Consider the following 17,735-nt stretch of genomic DNA (forward strand, 5'->3'; position numbering starts at 1 on the left):
GGCGACCCTCTCCTGGCTGTCCAGCATCACCTGGACCATGTTGCCACACGCACCACTGGTGGACGGTCGGGCTGCGGGGGAACCGCTGGTGGACAGTTGGGCTGAAGGGGCACCGCTGGTCGACAGTCGGGCTGAGATGTCATGTTCTACAGTATGACTTACTACTATAGGGTCTTTATACCTGTATCACCGTACACATGAATACTACAACTCTGTACATGCATCTGATGAGCACTATTACTCAGTAGTATTTATATATTTTATACCCAGTTTAATCACCTGTCCATGTTACTATTGCACTTTACTGTTACATTTGTACTCTGGTTAGATGCCAAACTTATTTTCATTGTAATGTAACTTGTGCTGTATGATGACAATACTTTTGAATCTAATCTAATTTTGATCAGTTGCAAATCACTTCCGCACTACCTGTTGAATACGGGGGTCAGCACAACACAGATGCAATGCTGAGCCTCTTGCAGTTTTGCACACGGTCCTTTGCCTTATACAGAGCTGGTAGGGCGTGTCTGTATGCAAATTCAGGTACGAGAATGCGCTTCCAGTTTAAGAATGAGTGACTTACTTCATTCAAGGAATTCGCAGCTGCGTAGGTTTCCTCTTACGAACTTCCTACGACGTTATTTACGAGGAAACTTACGAGAATGTTAGTGAATGAGGTCCAATGGCAGGAGTATGTACCTAGCATGCACGTTGTACCCGCAGGAAACCCACGCACACAGGGAAAACATGCAAACTCCACACAGGAAGCTCTTTTGTCAGGTTTGAACCATAGACCTTCTTGTTTTGTGTTTAACCACTGAGTTTACTTACTGTCTATGGACTGTGTATTACTGATGCAACAGATGTATTCTGTACCATCTCTTTAAACATTATATATATTTTTTGATCCACTTTTTCTCCTTATTTTTTCTATTTTTCTCTCATCCCAATTTCGTGTTTCCAATTCTCCCCTCCCCTGTCTTGAATGTTGCTCGCATATGCCCCCCACTGGTCAGTTGTAGGGATGATAGAAGCCTTGCATCACGTGTCCCCTCCGGTACACGAGGAGGCAGCCTGTCACATCTTTTCACCTGCCAGCGCGGACTCTCATTGGCGAGGTGTAACATGTGGGAGGCTCACACTACCCCCGCCATTTCCTGTCTCTGCTGTGCAGGCGTCCCCCAACCGACCTGTAGGAGTCGCTGTCCACAACGTCCAGATTTCCACCCATCGATTTCCACCCGCTGACTCTGCCAATCGAGCCAGTATGACGGCCGGCTCAAGCCGGAGGCAACGCCGACAGCCGGATTCGAACCCGGTGTCTCTTGCGTTGGTGACAAGCGCAATGTCCGCTGCGCCACCCAGCCGCCCCTTTAAACATTATATATATATTTTTATATATTTCTTTGTTTAGGTGGTAAAGTAATTCATCATTGTGGATCGATAGTAGCAGCTACTACTACAACGACACTACGGGGCAACCATGGACAAAGTAGAATGAACCTGACAGCAAGTTTAGAGAGACCAGAGAGACAAGAAATTTGCCACATCAGTCTTGGGACTTGACATACTGTAGGTAGGCACTCCTTGTCGTTTGGCCAGAGATAAACATGTAGCAGATTAACAAGCCATAACAAGCTTTTCAGAATTATTGCCCTTTGTGATGACACAAGCAATCAATTAGCTTTAAATTATTCTTGCTTTTGCATGTGGGATAGCCAGGCAGGGAAGGGAATAATGAATTTATAATGTGTTGCTGCACCCACGGTTCAATACAAGGGAAGAAAAAGTTAATTTCATTTAGACAAATTTCTTAGCAAACATGTTCCACAGATTCAAGGAAGTCGTATAAAACTGTTGAAAATACATAAACTATGGGACCTTTAAGATCTATAAAAAACTGGCTCATCAGTAGCTACAGAGACCACAATCAACTGACCACAATTAGTTAGTGAACTTGTTATTCCACCAACCTATTACGTTATTTACTAGGGCTGGGGAAAAATCGATAAAGCAATATATCGCAATATTTTGCGTGCCGGTAATATATCGATAGTGACAGCAAGTATTGATATAAAATATATATGTATTATGTTAATTAATACATTTATTTATTTATTTTTGGCTTAACAATCCCATTTTACTGCAATACAAATGATTGAGGTGAACAGACTGAAAATGTTCTAATTAGATAAAACAGATGATGTATATATATTTTTATTGCAGATGAACAAAGCTTTCCGTTGGGGACATAAATTTGCAGTTAAAAAAAGGTAGTACATAGCAATATATTGCAATATCGTGACACTACAATATCATGACTCTACTATTGTGATAATATCGTAGTGTGAGGCCTCTGGTGATTCCCACCCCTATTTACCCACCAAATTATGTTTTTCTTTGTTGTTTTTTAGAAAAGAGAAGGTTTTGTGCTGCTTTGACGCCCGCATTTCCCCAAGGGGATTAATAAAGGATCATCTTATCTTATCTGGTGCTTACCTGCCAAAGTGTCTAGTAGACCCTTACAGACCTAACCTGCCACAGACCACATTTACAAGTAGCCTAATAGAGTTGTATATTGCAAGCATTTGGTGAATGTTCAGATGCAGCAGGTCCTTTAAACGTTTAATCACCGCTAACGCTTTTAGTGGTCGACTCGCTCCTCTGGACGTTCGATCGTCCCTGGCGGCAACCGCCTAATTGTATGACACTTATGTAAATGCGCCCAATGGGGGGAAAGTCAATTACCATAGTGCCTGCTCGTATGCCATTAAACGTGACAGAAGTTTTATGGCCACCTGTATAGTCCATTGGAGAACCCGGCTTCCTCGTTGACTTAATGAAACTGTAAATCTAACATGTCTAGTCGGTAGGATTCATGTGTTCGCAGCAGAGAAACCGCCCATAAAAGTGGCACATGCGGAGGTATTTCAAACAGACGAGACACTTGCAGGGATAACACTGAAACCCTAACATGATCCAGGACATACTACTGAGAGCTCTGTTCCCTCACGGTACCATAGTAAATAAAGAGTGGCGGTAATGAGAGGCCGACTTAAAAGGTGGTGGAAAGGCTTGAACTGTCAACCACGCAAGTTGGTTTAACCCTCATGCAGTGTTCTCACCCAGTGTTCACAGGTGTGGTGGACCCACAACATTATTCTGATTTTAAAGCGGACATGCATTGCTATTCCTAACACTATTTGGGCAACTTTACACAATTCCTGTGAGTCTATTGAACACATCTGTAAGCTTTTATTCCAAAAAATTCATTGTTTTATATTTCTTATCAAGTACTCAAAAGCCAAATTTTTCTCACTTTGGATTTCAGGCTGGATACAATGCATTGGTAACTTGTTTCAAATGACAATCAGGGGAGGAAATTAGGCCACTTTACTCGCCAAATGCGAGTATTCTTTATGATTGGCGAGTGATTCATGAAGAGCACTTGCCACTCTGGCGACAAAAAAATAAATAAAAAATTCTGCAATCTGCTGATTCGCTCACAGAAATGTGAACCTCACATCACGAGACCATGCACGACTAGACCCCTCCCTTCTACCTGCATACCTACGCTACATCACTACCACTAGGTTGACAGAAAATAATAACCGCGAGCACTTTGACTTGACGACTGACCGCCCGGTAAACAAAAATGTGGAAATACATTCCGGGGGTGCAGCCCCCACTGCCCCCAGGAAAAAAGAGGAGGACAGAAGATGCCCAGCCCCAGACAGAAGAACCGAGTTCGTCTACCAGCGACACGACAGAGAAGGTCCAAAAAAAATGAAGTACGTTCGAAAATACGTTGAGAAATGGCGATACAGTGAGTCTGGTGAGGAGAGAACGTGGCTGGAGTATCGGGCTAAGCAGGGCACAATGAACTGCACGGTGTGTTGTGCACATTCAAAAGATAAACGAAATTCCTTTATTGCTGGATGCTCGACAATTAAGTTAGAAAGCATACAATTCGATGAGAGGTCCAAATCACACGCCGATAGTGTGATAATCACCAGAGCCAAAGCCCAGCCTGCCCAGGCATCTCAGACTGTCCGTGCTCTCACCCAACTTTCAGCTGCTAATCAGCGGAAAATAGCCATTCTTTTCCGCAGTGCCCACGGAATTGCAAAGCAAGGGTGACCCTTCTCCGATTTTACTTGGATGTGCGAGTAAGTTGTTTTGTTTTACATAACGTCATAGCTAAACATAACGCTAGCTACCAAGGTACCGTTAGGTAGCTAGTCATAGATATAAAACACTAGATGGCTCAAGACAGAGTCTGATTGATTGATTGAAAACGTTATTAACAGATTACAGAATGGGTACATTACAGTACAGCTCAATTATTTCAATACATACCATTGTTAAGGGGATGCAGACCAGAGAAAGAAGTTTTTCTTGTTTACATCAGGGTCCCCCATTTTCAATTCATCATAACATATATGACATACATGACATACAGATAGACAGTACTGTTCCATCCAGACATTTATGACATTTTTGCAAATACAGTACTGTTTAAGAGTACAACACCTGTCACATAGACCATGGCGTTGGAAACTGTTTAAGAGACAGAGTTTCTAAAAAAGAGTATCATTTGAGGGGGAAGAAACTGTACATTGGAGGGGGTTGGGTAGGTGGGGTGGGGACTGGTGGTTACGGTAACATCAGTTTAACAAGCTAATAATCACCCATTTTGTCTCTGCAGTTTAGATGAGAAGAAAGGGCTGCCGGTGGGGGACACATACCGAAATAGAAAGGAGTGCAAAGTTTTCATCAAATACATCGCCAAAGATCAAAGACACCAGCTTCAAGTCGAATTGGAGCCGGCCAAATTCTGCTCCATTATGTCGGATGGATCCACCGACACAGCAGTCAAAGAAGAGGAATTGGTATACATTCGGTTTTGTAGTAGAGGGGAAGTGAAGGTGCGGTTTGTGGGGATACAGGATGTGGAAAAGGCAGACTCGCAGCACATAGCCCAGGTTATTAAAGTCCAGATGGACAGTGTTTGCAAGGGCTGGGAGGAGAAACTGGTGGCCTGTGCCACGGATCGGGCTGCAGTTATGACAGGGGTGAAGACTGGAGTCATAACCAGGCTCAGAGAGGGTAAAAATTATGTTGTGGGTGTTCATTGCATGGCCCACCGCCTTGAGTTGGCCTGCTCTGAGTCTATAAAGAAGAATCCCATGTTCCTCAGAGTGGATGAACTACTTACAGGACTCTATAACTTTTACCACACAAGTACGCTTAACAGAGCGAACCTCTGTGAAATTCTGTGGGTTCCTGCATGATGTCCTTGGTCATCTTAGCAAGCTCTCAGCAACTCTCCAGAAGTCAGCTGTCACATTGGCTGAAGCTCACAACCCAGGCTGTGCTCGAGAAATACAAAACAAGGTTTGCCACTGTCATTATTGTGCCCTTTGATCATCATGGCTATACTGTGAGTGAAAGCAAACCATTCAGGCAATTATGATGTGATTTAATGTTTGAGAATGAGATTTAAAAAGTTATGCAATAATTAAATGTATAATTCTGTATTAGAAAAGGGCCATTGATGGAGGCCACCAGTGGCCAGTCATTTAAGGGAGTAGAGTTGAGAGTAGCAACAGACGCCAGGAGTGACAGGGCAGGGAAGTCACCAGAAGCGACCCTCCTATCAGCACTCCAAGAGAGCCTGACTGTCAGATATGGAGACATTGGTTCAGGAGTACTGGCTGCCACCAAGTTGGCCAGCTTCAGGAACTGGCCAGCTTCACAAAATGCAGCAGCAGGTTTGTTAAGGATTAAGAATCAGGTACAGACACATTGTACATTACACAGAATTAATTATTACACACGTTTGTATCAAAAGGCAGGCTAGCTAACTATATCTTAGTGTCTCAAAGGTAGTATCTATGTTGTCATGTAGACTAGACATGGAGGTGTATTTTGTGAGATAACAGGGAGACTCACTAAATGTATTCCCTGACCCAGATTTTGGGGAGACAGAAGTAGGGATGGGTACCGAATTCGGTACTTTTGAGGTACCGAACCGAAACACGTCGGTACTACTGAGTATCGAATCAAGTGAGAAACCAAAAAAAAAAAAAAAAAAAAAAAAAAAAAACGTTTTTAACTTTTTTTTTTTGCTTTTTTTTTCTCCATGTCAACGTTCACACGCACAATATATGCTTACCTAGGATTTGACTTGATTCAACAACAAAGCAGTCAGAGCAATGACAAGCCGAAAACTGTCGAAATTGTAGTTATTTGAAGTTTGGATTTTCTTTTTTTACGACTGAGGTAGGTAAATTAAATTTCTTGAGACTAAAGTACCGAAAAAAGGTACCGTTGGGTACCGGTATCGATTCACAGGTACCGGTATCGGTTCAAATGTGAAAGGTACCCATCCCTAGACAGAAGTCAATGTCCTCTGCGCTCATTTTCAACCAGTCCTGAACTCCAATGGGGTCTGCGTTGAGAACATCCCTGACCAGTGGGTAATACTGAAGACAAAGATCTATGCGTAAAATGAAATGAGGACCTTGTTATGTCTATCCCAGCGTCATCAGCAGATTGTGAACATGGGTTTAACACAATGAAGCAGGTAAATTATTTTAAGACACACACACACACACACACACACACACACACACACACACACACACACACACACACACACACACACACACACACACACACACACACTACCATTTTAATCTTGTGTGATAACCAGAAAATTGTGTTCACTAACTTTAGTAACTTAATGTAGTCACTTACTTAAAGTCACTTTTCTTTGTGTTTTGATTTGAATACTTTGCAGGTCAAGACTGATTGGAGGTCCACACTGACATCAGCCTCCTTGACAGATCTGCTCATGGTGCAGCTCAACTCACCAAAGATCTACAAGTATGACCCCTCCACAGCCATAGACATGTGGCACACAGATTCCATCCGTCAAAGAAGACCAGACTTCATGGCAGAGAGCAAGGGAGCAAATCACTTTGAGGGCGAACTCTCCAACTCTGAAGAAGACTGAACTCTGGGGGAAAATGAACACTCACCAATCCAGTATTTAGTCCAGTCCATTCCAGCATCTCTTGTCCAGCCCAACCCAGCCCCGCCCAACCCAGCCTAACCCAGTCCAGGCCAGCATCTTTCACTGCCCAACCCAGTCCAACCTAGACCAGCCCAACTTTCCCTGCCCAACCCAGTCCAGCCCAGCACCTTTCACTGCCCAGTTCAGCCCAACCCAGTCCAGAATGGTTCCCTCTTTCATGTTAATATGTTTTATACTAATATTATGAAGCATTAATGTTTTATGCTAATAAATATTTTAAAGAGTAGAGACACGGTGTGATTATTACTATGATTGAAAATCAATCTAGACGAAGACATACAAAGAAGTAATTATCACAATTAGCGATTTATTTTTGGCTGGTCAAAAATCTGTTTGGCTGGTAAAAAATCATCTACCCGCCAGTTGGCTGGTAAGCCAAAAAGTTAGTTTCCTCCCCTGATGACAATATATACCCCTGTGATTATTATTGTACGGATCGGAATACGGGCGTGCGCGTGGGAGCATGCGCAAAGATATTACAGTGATATGCTGGTGCTCGACTGCGAGGGAGAGAGAGGTAGAGCGGGAGAGAGAGAGAGGAACACACAGAGGCACGGAGCACTGTGTAAACGCTGCGTGTGTGAGAAAAGACGGGTCCCTCTCTCTCCCTCTCTATCTCTCCCTCTCTCTCGCTCGTCCGCTCCCTGCTCGCAGTCAAAACCCGTTTGAGGAAGTGTCGGGTTACACTATGTGCTCTCTGCCTTGCTCTGTTTGAGGAAGTGAAGATTTTCCACTCACTCTGCTGTCGCTGTCAACCATAGAGGGGGCGTTAGTTATGCAAATCACCCTATTCACGTCAACAATACCGTCAAGTCAGAACAGCTTAGTTGAGTGAGGTAAGGTCTCGTGAACTCGAGACCAGACTGATGAGTCAATATGGTAATTGGAGACACAGACCCATTGATACTAACCCCTATTACTATAAAACCATGCTAAACACAGAAAAAAGCTATTTATAATGCATGTCCCCTTTAACACTTTGAGTGCCACGCCTCCGGTGTGGCCACCACCCACTTCAATGACAGAGCTCTCATAATATGATATCATTGATAATATTATTTGCGAATGCATAAACTATATCTTAAATTATGGCTATGTGTCTAATATGGCCGTCGCTTATCAATGACGTTGTAATTGGCCTATTTATGAATCGTTTTCAAATAAACGCTAGATAATCGATAGTATATGTGTACTTATGCACGCTATAGAAGCGGGCTGAAAAATCGATTATCTTATTTCCTGATCGCACACACACACAGACACACACATATGGCACACGCTGATATATAGGTGAAAATAGCTCTGATTATCCCAAGACTGGTAAAATAGATTCCTTACCTCAGATCAGATGTTCTCCAAAAAGATTATTCCAATTCCTGATCGCCATTCCAAATATCGATCGCGTTTATTGATCCAACGCTGGGTACTGGAAACACACATTCTCCGCTGTTCTGGTGGTGGCCGATTACTTGGATCGTCTCCGGTTACTTGTCTGACAAGTAAAATGTGGAAGCAGGACTTTTTTTTCTCCATGCGTTTCATTCAATCCAATCCAAAGGGGTGCAGTACCATCCGGAGAGACGATAGGGGGCGGTATTTTCCCTGTTCGAGTTCAGACAGACCCCCACTGGTAACGTGAGGCTAGATTGATGAAAAATGAATGGCAATCGCTAATAAATAAAAAAAATAACAATTAAAAACGAGATCTCTCGTCGGCTGGCACTCAACGTTTGGCATATGAACTAACAAGATTTCCTGTCGTTGGCACTGAAAGTGTTAAGACAATAAAGCCATACCAATTGCTGTACAAATACTTAACAGATGTTAACTTTATCTCAATTGCAAGCACGTGTGGTTAATATTGCCAGGCCCATTTACCCCTGCTAGATCACGTTTATCAATAAATGTGAATTGAATAAATCATGTTGTTCACAGAAAATGAGCCATGACCAATGAGTCTCAGGTTTAAAAATGATTCATTGTATAATTTATCTTTTAGTAAACATTGAAAACGTGTCCCACAGACCTGAACACCACACAAGGGTTAAACACTCCACCATCTGCAAGACGTCCCATTCAAGTCATTTGGGTTTGTTCAACATGGGAGTGTTTTTACACTATGGTACTTTTATCACAAAGTATCAACCACATCAAAAGTGGTAATAATGAAAGTGTTCCAAACAAAGTTATACTTTAACACTTTGATTGCCTAAGGCTAAATTCATGATATACCATCCCTTGCCAGCTCTATTTGTCTATGGAGAAGTTCCCCTTCTTTGTAGGGCTATAACTTTTTAAATTCTATTTCTCTAAATTGCCATTATTAGGGCCCATTCAATGTCCTATATGTATTGTTCAGGGTGTATGAACGTTAACATTTTTCATTCACATATTCATACTAAAATATGATCTAAAGCAGGGGTCAGCAACCTTTTTGACATGGAGTGCCTGTTTGAAATATAGTTGTAACTAGTGTGCCTCAACAATATTCCATGCATCGTAATAATTTTTTCTCATAATCAGGTATTTTTAATGATCATTTTTACATTATTACATCATTATTGTTATTGTTATTATTAACAATATTATTATGATGGTTGTATCAACCCTAAATCTGAGTTGGGGGGGGGGGGGGGATGCAATGCAGACAAACAGCTGCATACAGTGCGACCATTTCACTCACATTTGCCCATTCATTTTTGGACACATCACACACCATCGGTGTGTGTACTGTACGTGTGCTGTCATAGCTCCACCTACAGGCCTAATGGAGAACACCAGGAGAACACCAGGATGTGAATGGAGGGTGAATGTGAGGTATATCGTGTAAATAAGTTTTGATTGATCGCAAGACTACACTGTAAAAAAAATAATAATAAGTTACCAGAACTTAAAAATATTGAGTTCAGTTACTGTGCATTAAGGTTTTCAGTTTTCAATCCATAATAAGTTAACAGAAAAATAAGTACACAACCACATTATTTCAACCTAATAAAACTATGTTTATTGTCATTGTTTTAAGAACACAAGTTGACTTGGTAATACTCACATTTTGAGTAAAAAAAAATGGCTTTTAACATGTGCAATGTTCAATGAAATAGAAAAATAAATAATAAAAATTGTTGATTAATCCCACTGGTCACAATGGTGACCGTAATAATGTTTTTGTTATAAGGCTCTGCAAATGTTACTGAATGATGTAGCAATGTATTTCCAGCTAAATTGAAATAATAAACAAATAAAGGGTCTCAATTAAATATGTGGTAGTAAAAAGAACCTGTGGGAGGATTTCAACAAGATAAATTCGACAACAGTGCAAAATATTTCACTATAATATTTCAGAGCAAAAAAAAAATATATATATATATATATATATATATATATATATATTTTTTTTTACTGCTGCCCCCTGTGCCTATGCAAATGCCCCTGCGTGCCTATGCAGGCACGCGTGCCTAGGGTTGCCTACCCCTGATCTAAAGTATAAGTATGTTTTCATCTCTTTCTGCAGCTTTCTCCAGAACGTGATTTATAGCCCCAAATGCATTATATTGATGATCAAATACAGTTTGATAGCAATCGGCGCGATATAAAAAAATCCAACTGGACGGACTTCTGGAAGTTACTACACGTCATCTGATGTTGACCGGATGGGCGAGGGGGCGTTTATATTTCCGTGGGCAGCGTTATACCATTCATCTAATGTGGGTCAAATGTTCATCATAGCAGTTAGTGTCGAACGCGGTAATATTACACGCTAAAACTCACCCCAGTCTCCGCGGGCCGTTGGGCGATCAGCGTGGGGTAGACAGTTTTCCATTATGGGATGTCGAAATACCCGGTCCATTTCCAGGTTGTATAATACTATATACGTCCAAATCATGTTGTTTATCGAGTTATTTGCAACCGATCGATGTCCAGTGTATCAAGATGGAGTCCCGGGACCTATAGCGAGTGCCCGGAAGTAATATGGGTGATCAGCACTTCATCCACATAACTTCCTGTTTGGCGCTTCTGCCGATCGGCCACCAGATGGCGCTCTTGAACCGCTAGAGGATTGAGAGGAGCTCAGAACTGTGTGTGAAGGCTGCGGATGGAAAATATGATTCCGATCACAGATTTTTGAAATATTGATATTAAAGACGAGTTACGGCGTCCTCGGCAACTTGAGCATGGCGGGGAAGGACGCCTAAACACGTTTTCGGCACTTAAAGTGTTAACGGTACATTTATCTGATATCTGTGCCGCAGATTAGAGCATTGTGTTACAATACATGTAATTCAAACCTGAATGATCTTCCACTGCTCATACTGTACAGTAGGATCCAATTTAGTTTGAAACTATCAAATATCCTGCTGAAATCAGATATGTAGGCCTACTCGACAAATTCATAAAATACTTTAACACCAATGACTCGTGACTTCACCCTGACTTGAGCGGTATGTCCTGAAATACTTGATACTCTCCCCAAGCCCAAAATGTTAAATGTTAAATGTCAGTGAATCAACTTCATGCTGATTACAGTTCCACTTTGAACCAATCTCTCATCTGCCAATCAAGTTTGTGAGCAGAGAAGGAAGTTGTGTGTCAGTGCAGAATCATCTACATTTAATAGACTACTACTGTAACTATTATCGGTTGGCTTTAAAATGTTGAAATGTCATTACATTTGTAAAGAACGCATTAGGACTTTACCCAACGTTTCAGACTTGAGACTTGCCTGTCTTCACTTGGGACTTGAGCGTAAAGAATTGAGACTTACTCAGGACTTGCAAAACAACGACCTGGACCCTCACCTCTGCCGTTAATACAAAGCTGCGATCAATCATCGGTTATTTAGCTGTGTTCTATTTCTGCAAGGAAAGAGCCTCATTGTCCTTTTCAGGCAATAACTTTGCCAGTAGCTGACAACCAGTTCCAAGATAAGTAGCATCTGAATCAATGCGTGCAATTGATCTGGAGGGCTGAATATTATCCATCCGGGAAGGAGGTTGACATGTTTTATGCTTCATGGTCCACTGCTCTGGCTGACTGTAAGGTGTACCAGGCCCTACATACCTAGTGCATTCCTGGAAAGCTGCTTGTAGACACACAAGCACAGAGGAGTTCACCTGCTGGCAGCAATTATAGGTTTTCATGTCGAGGGCACTCCACCTCATGTGGCTGACACTCACAAGTTACAAAGGAGGTCCACTCCACTATGACTCTTCACAAAGAAATAGTCGACCCCGTGTACTTACTGTATATGGTATACATTTGGAGATTTGTACATATTGTCTTCAAATCGCTGTGTGATTTATAGTGAAGAGTCTATAAAGTGTCAGACTGGGAAACACACACACACACACGCGCACACACACACCAAAGGCTAATGGAAAGAAAGTTTTGATTGATTGAAATCGTTATCAAATTACAAAGTTATCTCTGATTATCTCACTCCAACTGTAAAGCATGCAAACAAACTTGAAAATCTGTTCTCTCTTCAATCTAGTTCTCACCTGGAGTGTCCCCGTATGGCTTTGGTGGTTTGACAGTCTCCCCGACGGTGGCCTTGGTGGTGCTCAGCCTCTTGGCCTGCGGCGTGGTCACCACGGTGAACGTCCTTTCCGGGACCTTGGTGGTCGTGGTGGTCGTGGCCACCATGGTGGTCAAGGCCTTAGTGGACAGTGTGACGTTGGGCGCATGTTTACCGTTCTCGTCTACGCTGTCCTCTGTCCCCGTGGGCCCCCAGTCGATAAATCCGGCCACGGTAGTGGTTCGTCCCTCCTTGTCAAAGCTGTCCCACTTGAGCTGTCTCCGCGCCCGCAGCAGCAACCTGACTGCGTCCACTTTGCTCCCGCCCGAGAGAGCTGCCGCCGCCGGCACCACAGAGTCCCCCGTCTCAGTCTGAGAGTATCTCAACCGGCACTCTCTGCACGCTGCCTGTCCTTTATGCACCGGTTTCCTATGCTTTTGACCCCTGACCTTGGGCCCCATCCCCGCCCGGCTGTCCTGGGGTGGGAGGACGGGGTTGAGGAGCCGGCGTGCCAGTGGGCTCACGGTCCTCCAATGGACCACATTTGGGGCGTCCCAGAGGGGCTGCGAGCGAGACCGGGAGCGAGGCGCAGGTTTGGCCGTGAGTTTGATCCCCAGACCCTGGTTGAGGGGGCTGCAGAGGGAAAAGTCCAGGGTGAGGTGTGTCATGGCGAGGAGAATCCACACCCTGCGGCCCACGGAGCTCCCCGGCCTCAGAGCAGACATCGGACTGGAGGGAGAGAGAGAGAGAGAGAAGACATTTCAGATTCAGCCACATCGCTTATTAAAGACCAGACAAATCACAATTTTTTTCTCCTATACCTTCAAGGTAATATCCTAGTGTGTAGATTCAAATCTGTATTCAACCTCAACAAAGTTCTGCTCCGCGACTTCCTGAATTCTCTTCCGAATGAACGTCAATAATAATTAGTTTAGCGGAGTACAACTTAAATTATAAAAAGGTCAGACGTGAAGCAAATGTTGTAAAACAATTCGGGATATTATGTCTCTCTGCCCTCTGTTGCTGTGTCACACACCGTGGGGGGGCTGAGGACTCATCCATGATTTTAACGATCAATCTTAATTCGGGTTTAGATTAAACCATGAGAGACAAGGTCAGATCCGGTTCAGCTGATCATATTCTGTGTTATCTCTCCTGCCATCTGAAAGTAATTTAGACTCCTAAAGGGCAAGTTGATTATCACGCCTTGCAAGGTTAGGAGGGAGGTGTCGTGTAACACGAGCGCTGGACACGGCGTGACACAAGGGGACGTCACACAACGTGAACCTCAGCCATTTCATGAATTCATTCATGACCCCGAGTACTATCTTCCACATTCCTCCCCTCATAAGCCTGTACAGTGTTTGTCCTGAGAGATGTCCTAGATGGGGAACCAGCGCCGGATTGATTTAGCTGAGGACAGCCTTTGTTGGCCCCAGGGACAAAGCCACGCTATCGATTCCTGAGGGAGCAGCCGCATCATGGCGTATCTCTCATCTTCATTGTCCTTGGCCAATTCCAACCAACACCAAGGACTCATTTGGAGGCATAGCTCATCAAAATCAGCGGGATGTATCTGCGTGAGCGGGTTCACTGACTTAACAGGCATACGTAATGTGTTCACAGCTGTTCATATTACTACCAAGAAAAGTTTATTTTATTTTTTTATACAAGGGATTCCCAGTAATCTCATTAATGCTTGAGATGTCATTGATGGAGCCATGCAAATCCACCGTTCTGTTGCATTTACATAATTTTGTGTTTGTTTGTGTGTGCGTGTGTGTGTGTTGGGGAGCAGTTGAAGACACATAAGGCACCCCCTTACGCCGTGCATTAACATGCCTCTTGCATCCAGATTGCGAGACACCAGGCACACACCTGGCATTAAAAATGCATCCTAAGTACCCAAATTAAATTGGATTGCTCTTTCCCTCAGAGAATACAAGCGTAACAATATTCCCTAAACCGTTAATGTAAACTCCATCATCTTGTGGATTAGTGGGATCTCACAAGTACTAGGGAAGTTGCAACACTACATGCATTTCTAACCTGACTTAAAATTGTGGCCGTTTGAATAGTGAAAGCAGCAGCTCCATATTTGGATGCTTGCAGAGTAAGCTAGCTGGCAACCACATGGATACATTGCTCTACTGTAGTCTGATTACTTTTGTATTGGTAAAGATTCAGACAAAAGCCTACCTGGCAGAAACGATGTGTGAATAAATTTAAATGCATATATTTAGTTGTTGTAAAAGGATGTAGGTAATTATGATTACTAATCTACTTTGACAATGTGTTGTAATTAAGGTTGGGTACCGAACTCTGTACTTTTTAAGGTTACCAACTAGGGCTGCAACGATTAGTCGACATAATCGACAACGTCGATCATAAAAATTCTGCGACGTGGAATTTTTGTGTCGATGCGTCATATAAAAAGTAAACAAAGAACCGGTAACGTTAATTCAAAACTGCGCGAATGCACTACAGGAAGTGCTGGGGCAGTATCATTTCCCTTGTCTGCCATGACTGCATTATGTGTACTAACGACAGAAGAAGAAAGCAGTGATGCACGAGCAAGCACCCTGGAACCGTGATGACAGCTACTCGGATCATGGGTAAGTTTTAGCTTACATGTTGGAAAACAGAATGTCTCATGGATAATGCGTGCTAAGCGAACGCTATTTCAGTTAATATGTTGTTGAGGCTGCATGTCCACCAACTACTATGTAACGTTAGCTAACGTTAAACAGCGCCAAGCTTACAGCCTACACTAGAGCACATTGACTAGAGCTTGGCTAGGCTACCGGTGTTTACAGCTCCGTGAATTAGCACCAAGTGTCGTATTTTTGCAGACTGAAGTATTAATTAGGTAAGTTAAGAGGGCTAGTGCCAACGTCCACTGTCTATATACAGTAGCGCCATGGTCTAGACTAGCCTGCTTTTTTTTCTCAGTTGAAAAAAGTTGAACTTTTTAGGCTAAGACTGCAGAGACAGGGAACGTTAATGCTAGCTATCTCAGGGTGACCAAACGTCCTCTTTTGCCCGGACATGTCCTCTTTTCACGCCCTGTCCGGGCCGTCCGGGGGGGGGGGTTTATAAATTCATGAAAATGTTTCACGGACCGTTTGCATGTACTTAAATTGACTGGCGCCTTGCACAGAATACTACGGTACTCTGTTGCGTGTGTGACATAATCCCTGAGAAGCTTTGTGGGCGGCTCTACAACTACACACACACACAAACAGGAAGGGGACAGAGCGGCAGCTCACATTCACAATGCCAAAGCCAAAGCGCAAATGTACTTTTACAGATGAACTGCAGAAGAAATTCCAAATGTACCGACCCGTCGGAACAAATGGGAGGCGGAGTGCACCGTGTGCAAAGCTTGCACATACACGTGTGTGTCCAATAAAGGTGCAGGCGATCTTAAAGCGCACATGGACATGTGCAAGTTTAGAGTTTGTCTGCAAAGTTGACAGACTTCTTTGTTAAACCAGGGAAAACAGAGGATGCTGTAAAGTAAATGCAGCGGCGGGTGCGTTTGCATTTTATACTGTGAAACATCACAATCTATGGATTGCACAAGTGCCTTGCTAAAAAAGGCATTTCCAGACTCTGACACGGCCAAACAGTTCAGTAGTGTGCGCACTAAATCCGTAATGTGTTATAGCGCCCCACTCGATTGATGTCGCACATGAAGCACTCAAATCAAATCCAGTACTGTGGTGTTTCTACAGACAGGAGTAACCACGGAGCAGTGAAAATATTCCCAATCATAATACAGTACTTTGACTGGAAGAGGGGTGGCATGCAAACAAAATTAATCAAGGTTAAATACACCAAATGAGACAGCAGAAACCATTGCACAATATCTCATTGAAACATGACAAAAAAATAACGATTTGTCTGAAAAAATGCATTGCATTTACTGGCGACAATTGCAACACAAACCTTATTTTTGTCCAGTAAGACTTGAAAAGAGAGCTATTATTTTGTTACAGGTTTCAAGTTCAAGTTTCAAGTTTCTTTAATAGTTGTCATACAGAAGTACAGAATACTTTCATACAAAATGCTTCTTACTGTTACACTCCAGAGACTGTGCTAGACAAGATAGTATCAAATAACATAGTATAGCATGTAAATTAGAAGTAGAAAATGAGGTCACAGTGTTCAGTATAGACATATGTACAATGTTCGATGCAGAGTAGACGTAACTGAGTTACCATATAATATACAATACTATGCAGTGTACTAATGTACAATACTATATAGTGCAAAGCAGAAATGGGATGAGGTACAATTTAGGTACAATTTACAGTAAGGTGTACGAGTTGTAGTGCAATCCTTCATCAATAAATATAAAGTGTGGGGAGTGGGTGCTACAGTGTGTTTGTTTAAAGTGAGTGTGTGCTATAAAGTGTGGGGAGTGGGTGCTACAGTGTGTTTGTTTAAAGTGAGTGTGTGCGTGTGGATGTGTGTGCTATGTGCGTTTGATGGTTGTTGTTGTGTAGTGTTCATTGTTCGTTGAGCAGCCTGATGGCCTGGGGATAGAAGCTTCTTCTGAGTCTTTCTGTGCTCGCCTTGAGACTCCGGTATCGCTTGCCTGACTGCAGCAGTTCAAAGAGGCAGTTGTTCGGGTGACTGGAGTCTTTAATGATTCTCTTAGCCTTGCCCCTGCACCGCTTGTTGTAAATGTTCTGGAGGGTGGGGAGCCCCCCTCCAATCGTGCGTTCGGCTGAACGTGTCACTCTTTGTAGTCTGCTTCGGTCTTGTGCAGTGCTATTCCCAAACCAGGAGGTGATGTTGCCAGTCAGGATGCTCTCTATTGTACATGAGTAGAAGTTCTTAAGGATCTTCTGACTGACTTGGAACTTCCTTAGGCGCCTGAGGAAGTAGAGGCGTTGTCGTGCCTTCTTCACAACACTGTCAATGTGTGTGGTCCATGTCAAGTCATCGGATATGTAGGCTCCGAGGTACTTAAAGCTGTTGACTCTCTCAACCGGTGCCCCGTCGATGCTGAGGGGGCTGTAGTCCTTGACCCCCGACCTCCTGAAGTCCACAATCATCTCCTTTGTTTTGCTGACGTTCAGGGATAGGCTGTTTTCCTGGCACCATCCC

General features: G+C 43.2%; 1 protein-coding gene across 1 annotated transcript in view; it reads right to left on the reverse strand.

The window, feature by feature from the left end:
- Positions 1–17,735, reverse strand: part of ajap1 (adherens junctions associated protein 1) — a gene marked incomplete at its 5' end in the record, with an annotated part of 311,479 nt that overhangs the window by 105,651 nt on the left and 188,093 nt on the right. The window contains one exon of the mRNA XM_084333085.1: positions 12,601–13,346. Within this exon, the coding sequence (XP_084189211.1) occupies positions 12,601–13,346 (746 nt within the window). The remainder of the gene's footprint in view (positions 1–12,600; positions 13,347–17,735) is intronic.

Source organism: Notolepis coatsorum (assembly GCF_963971535.1).
Source record: "Notolepis coatsorum genome assembly, chromosome: 17".
Classification (NCBI taxonomy): domain Eukaryota; kingdom Metazoa; phylum Chordata; class Actinopteri; order Aulopiformes; family Paralepididae; genus Notolepis; species Notolepis coatsorum.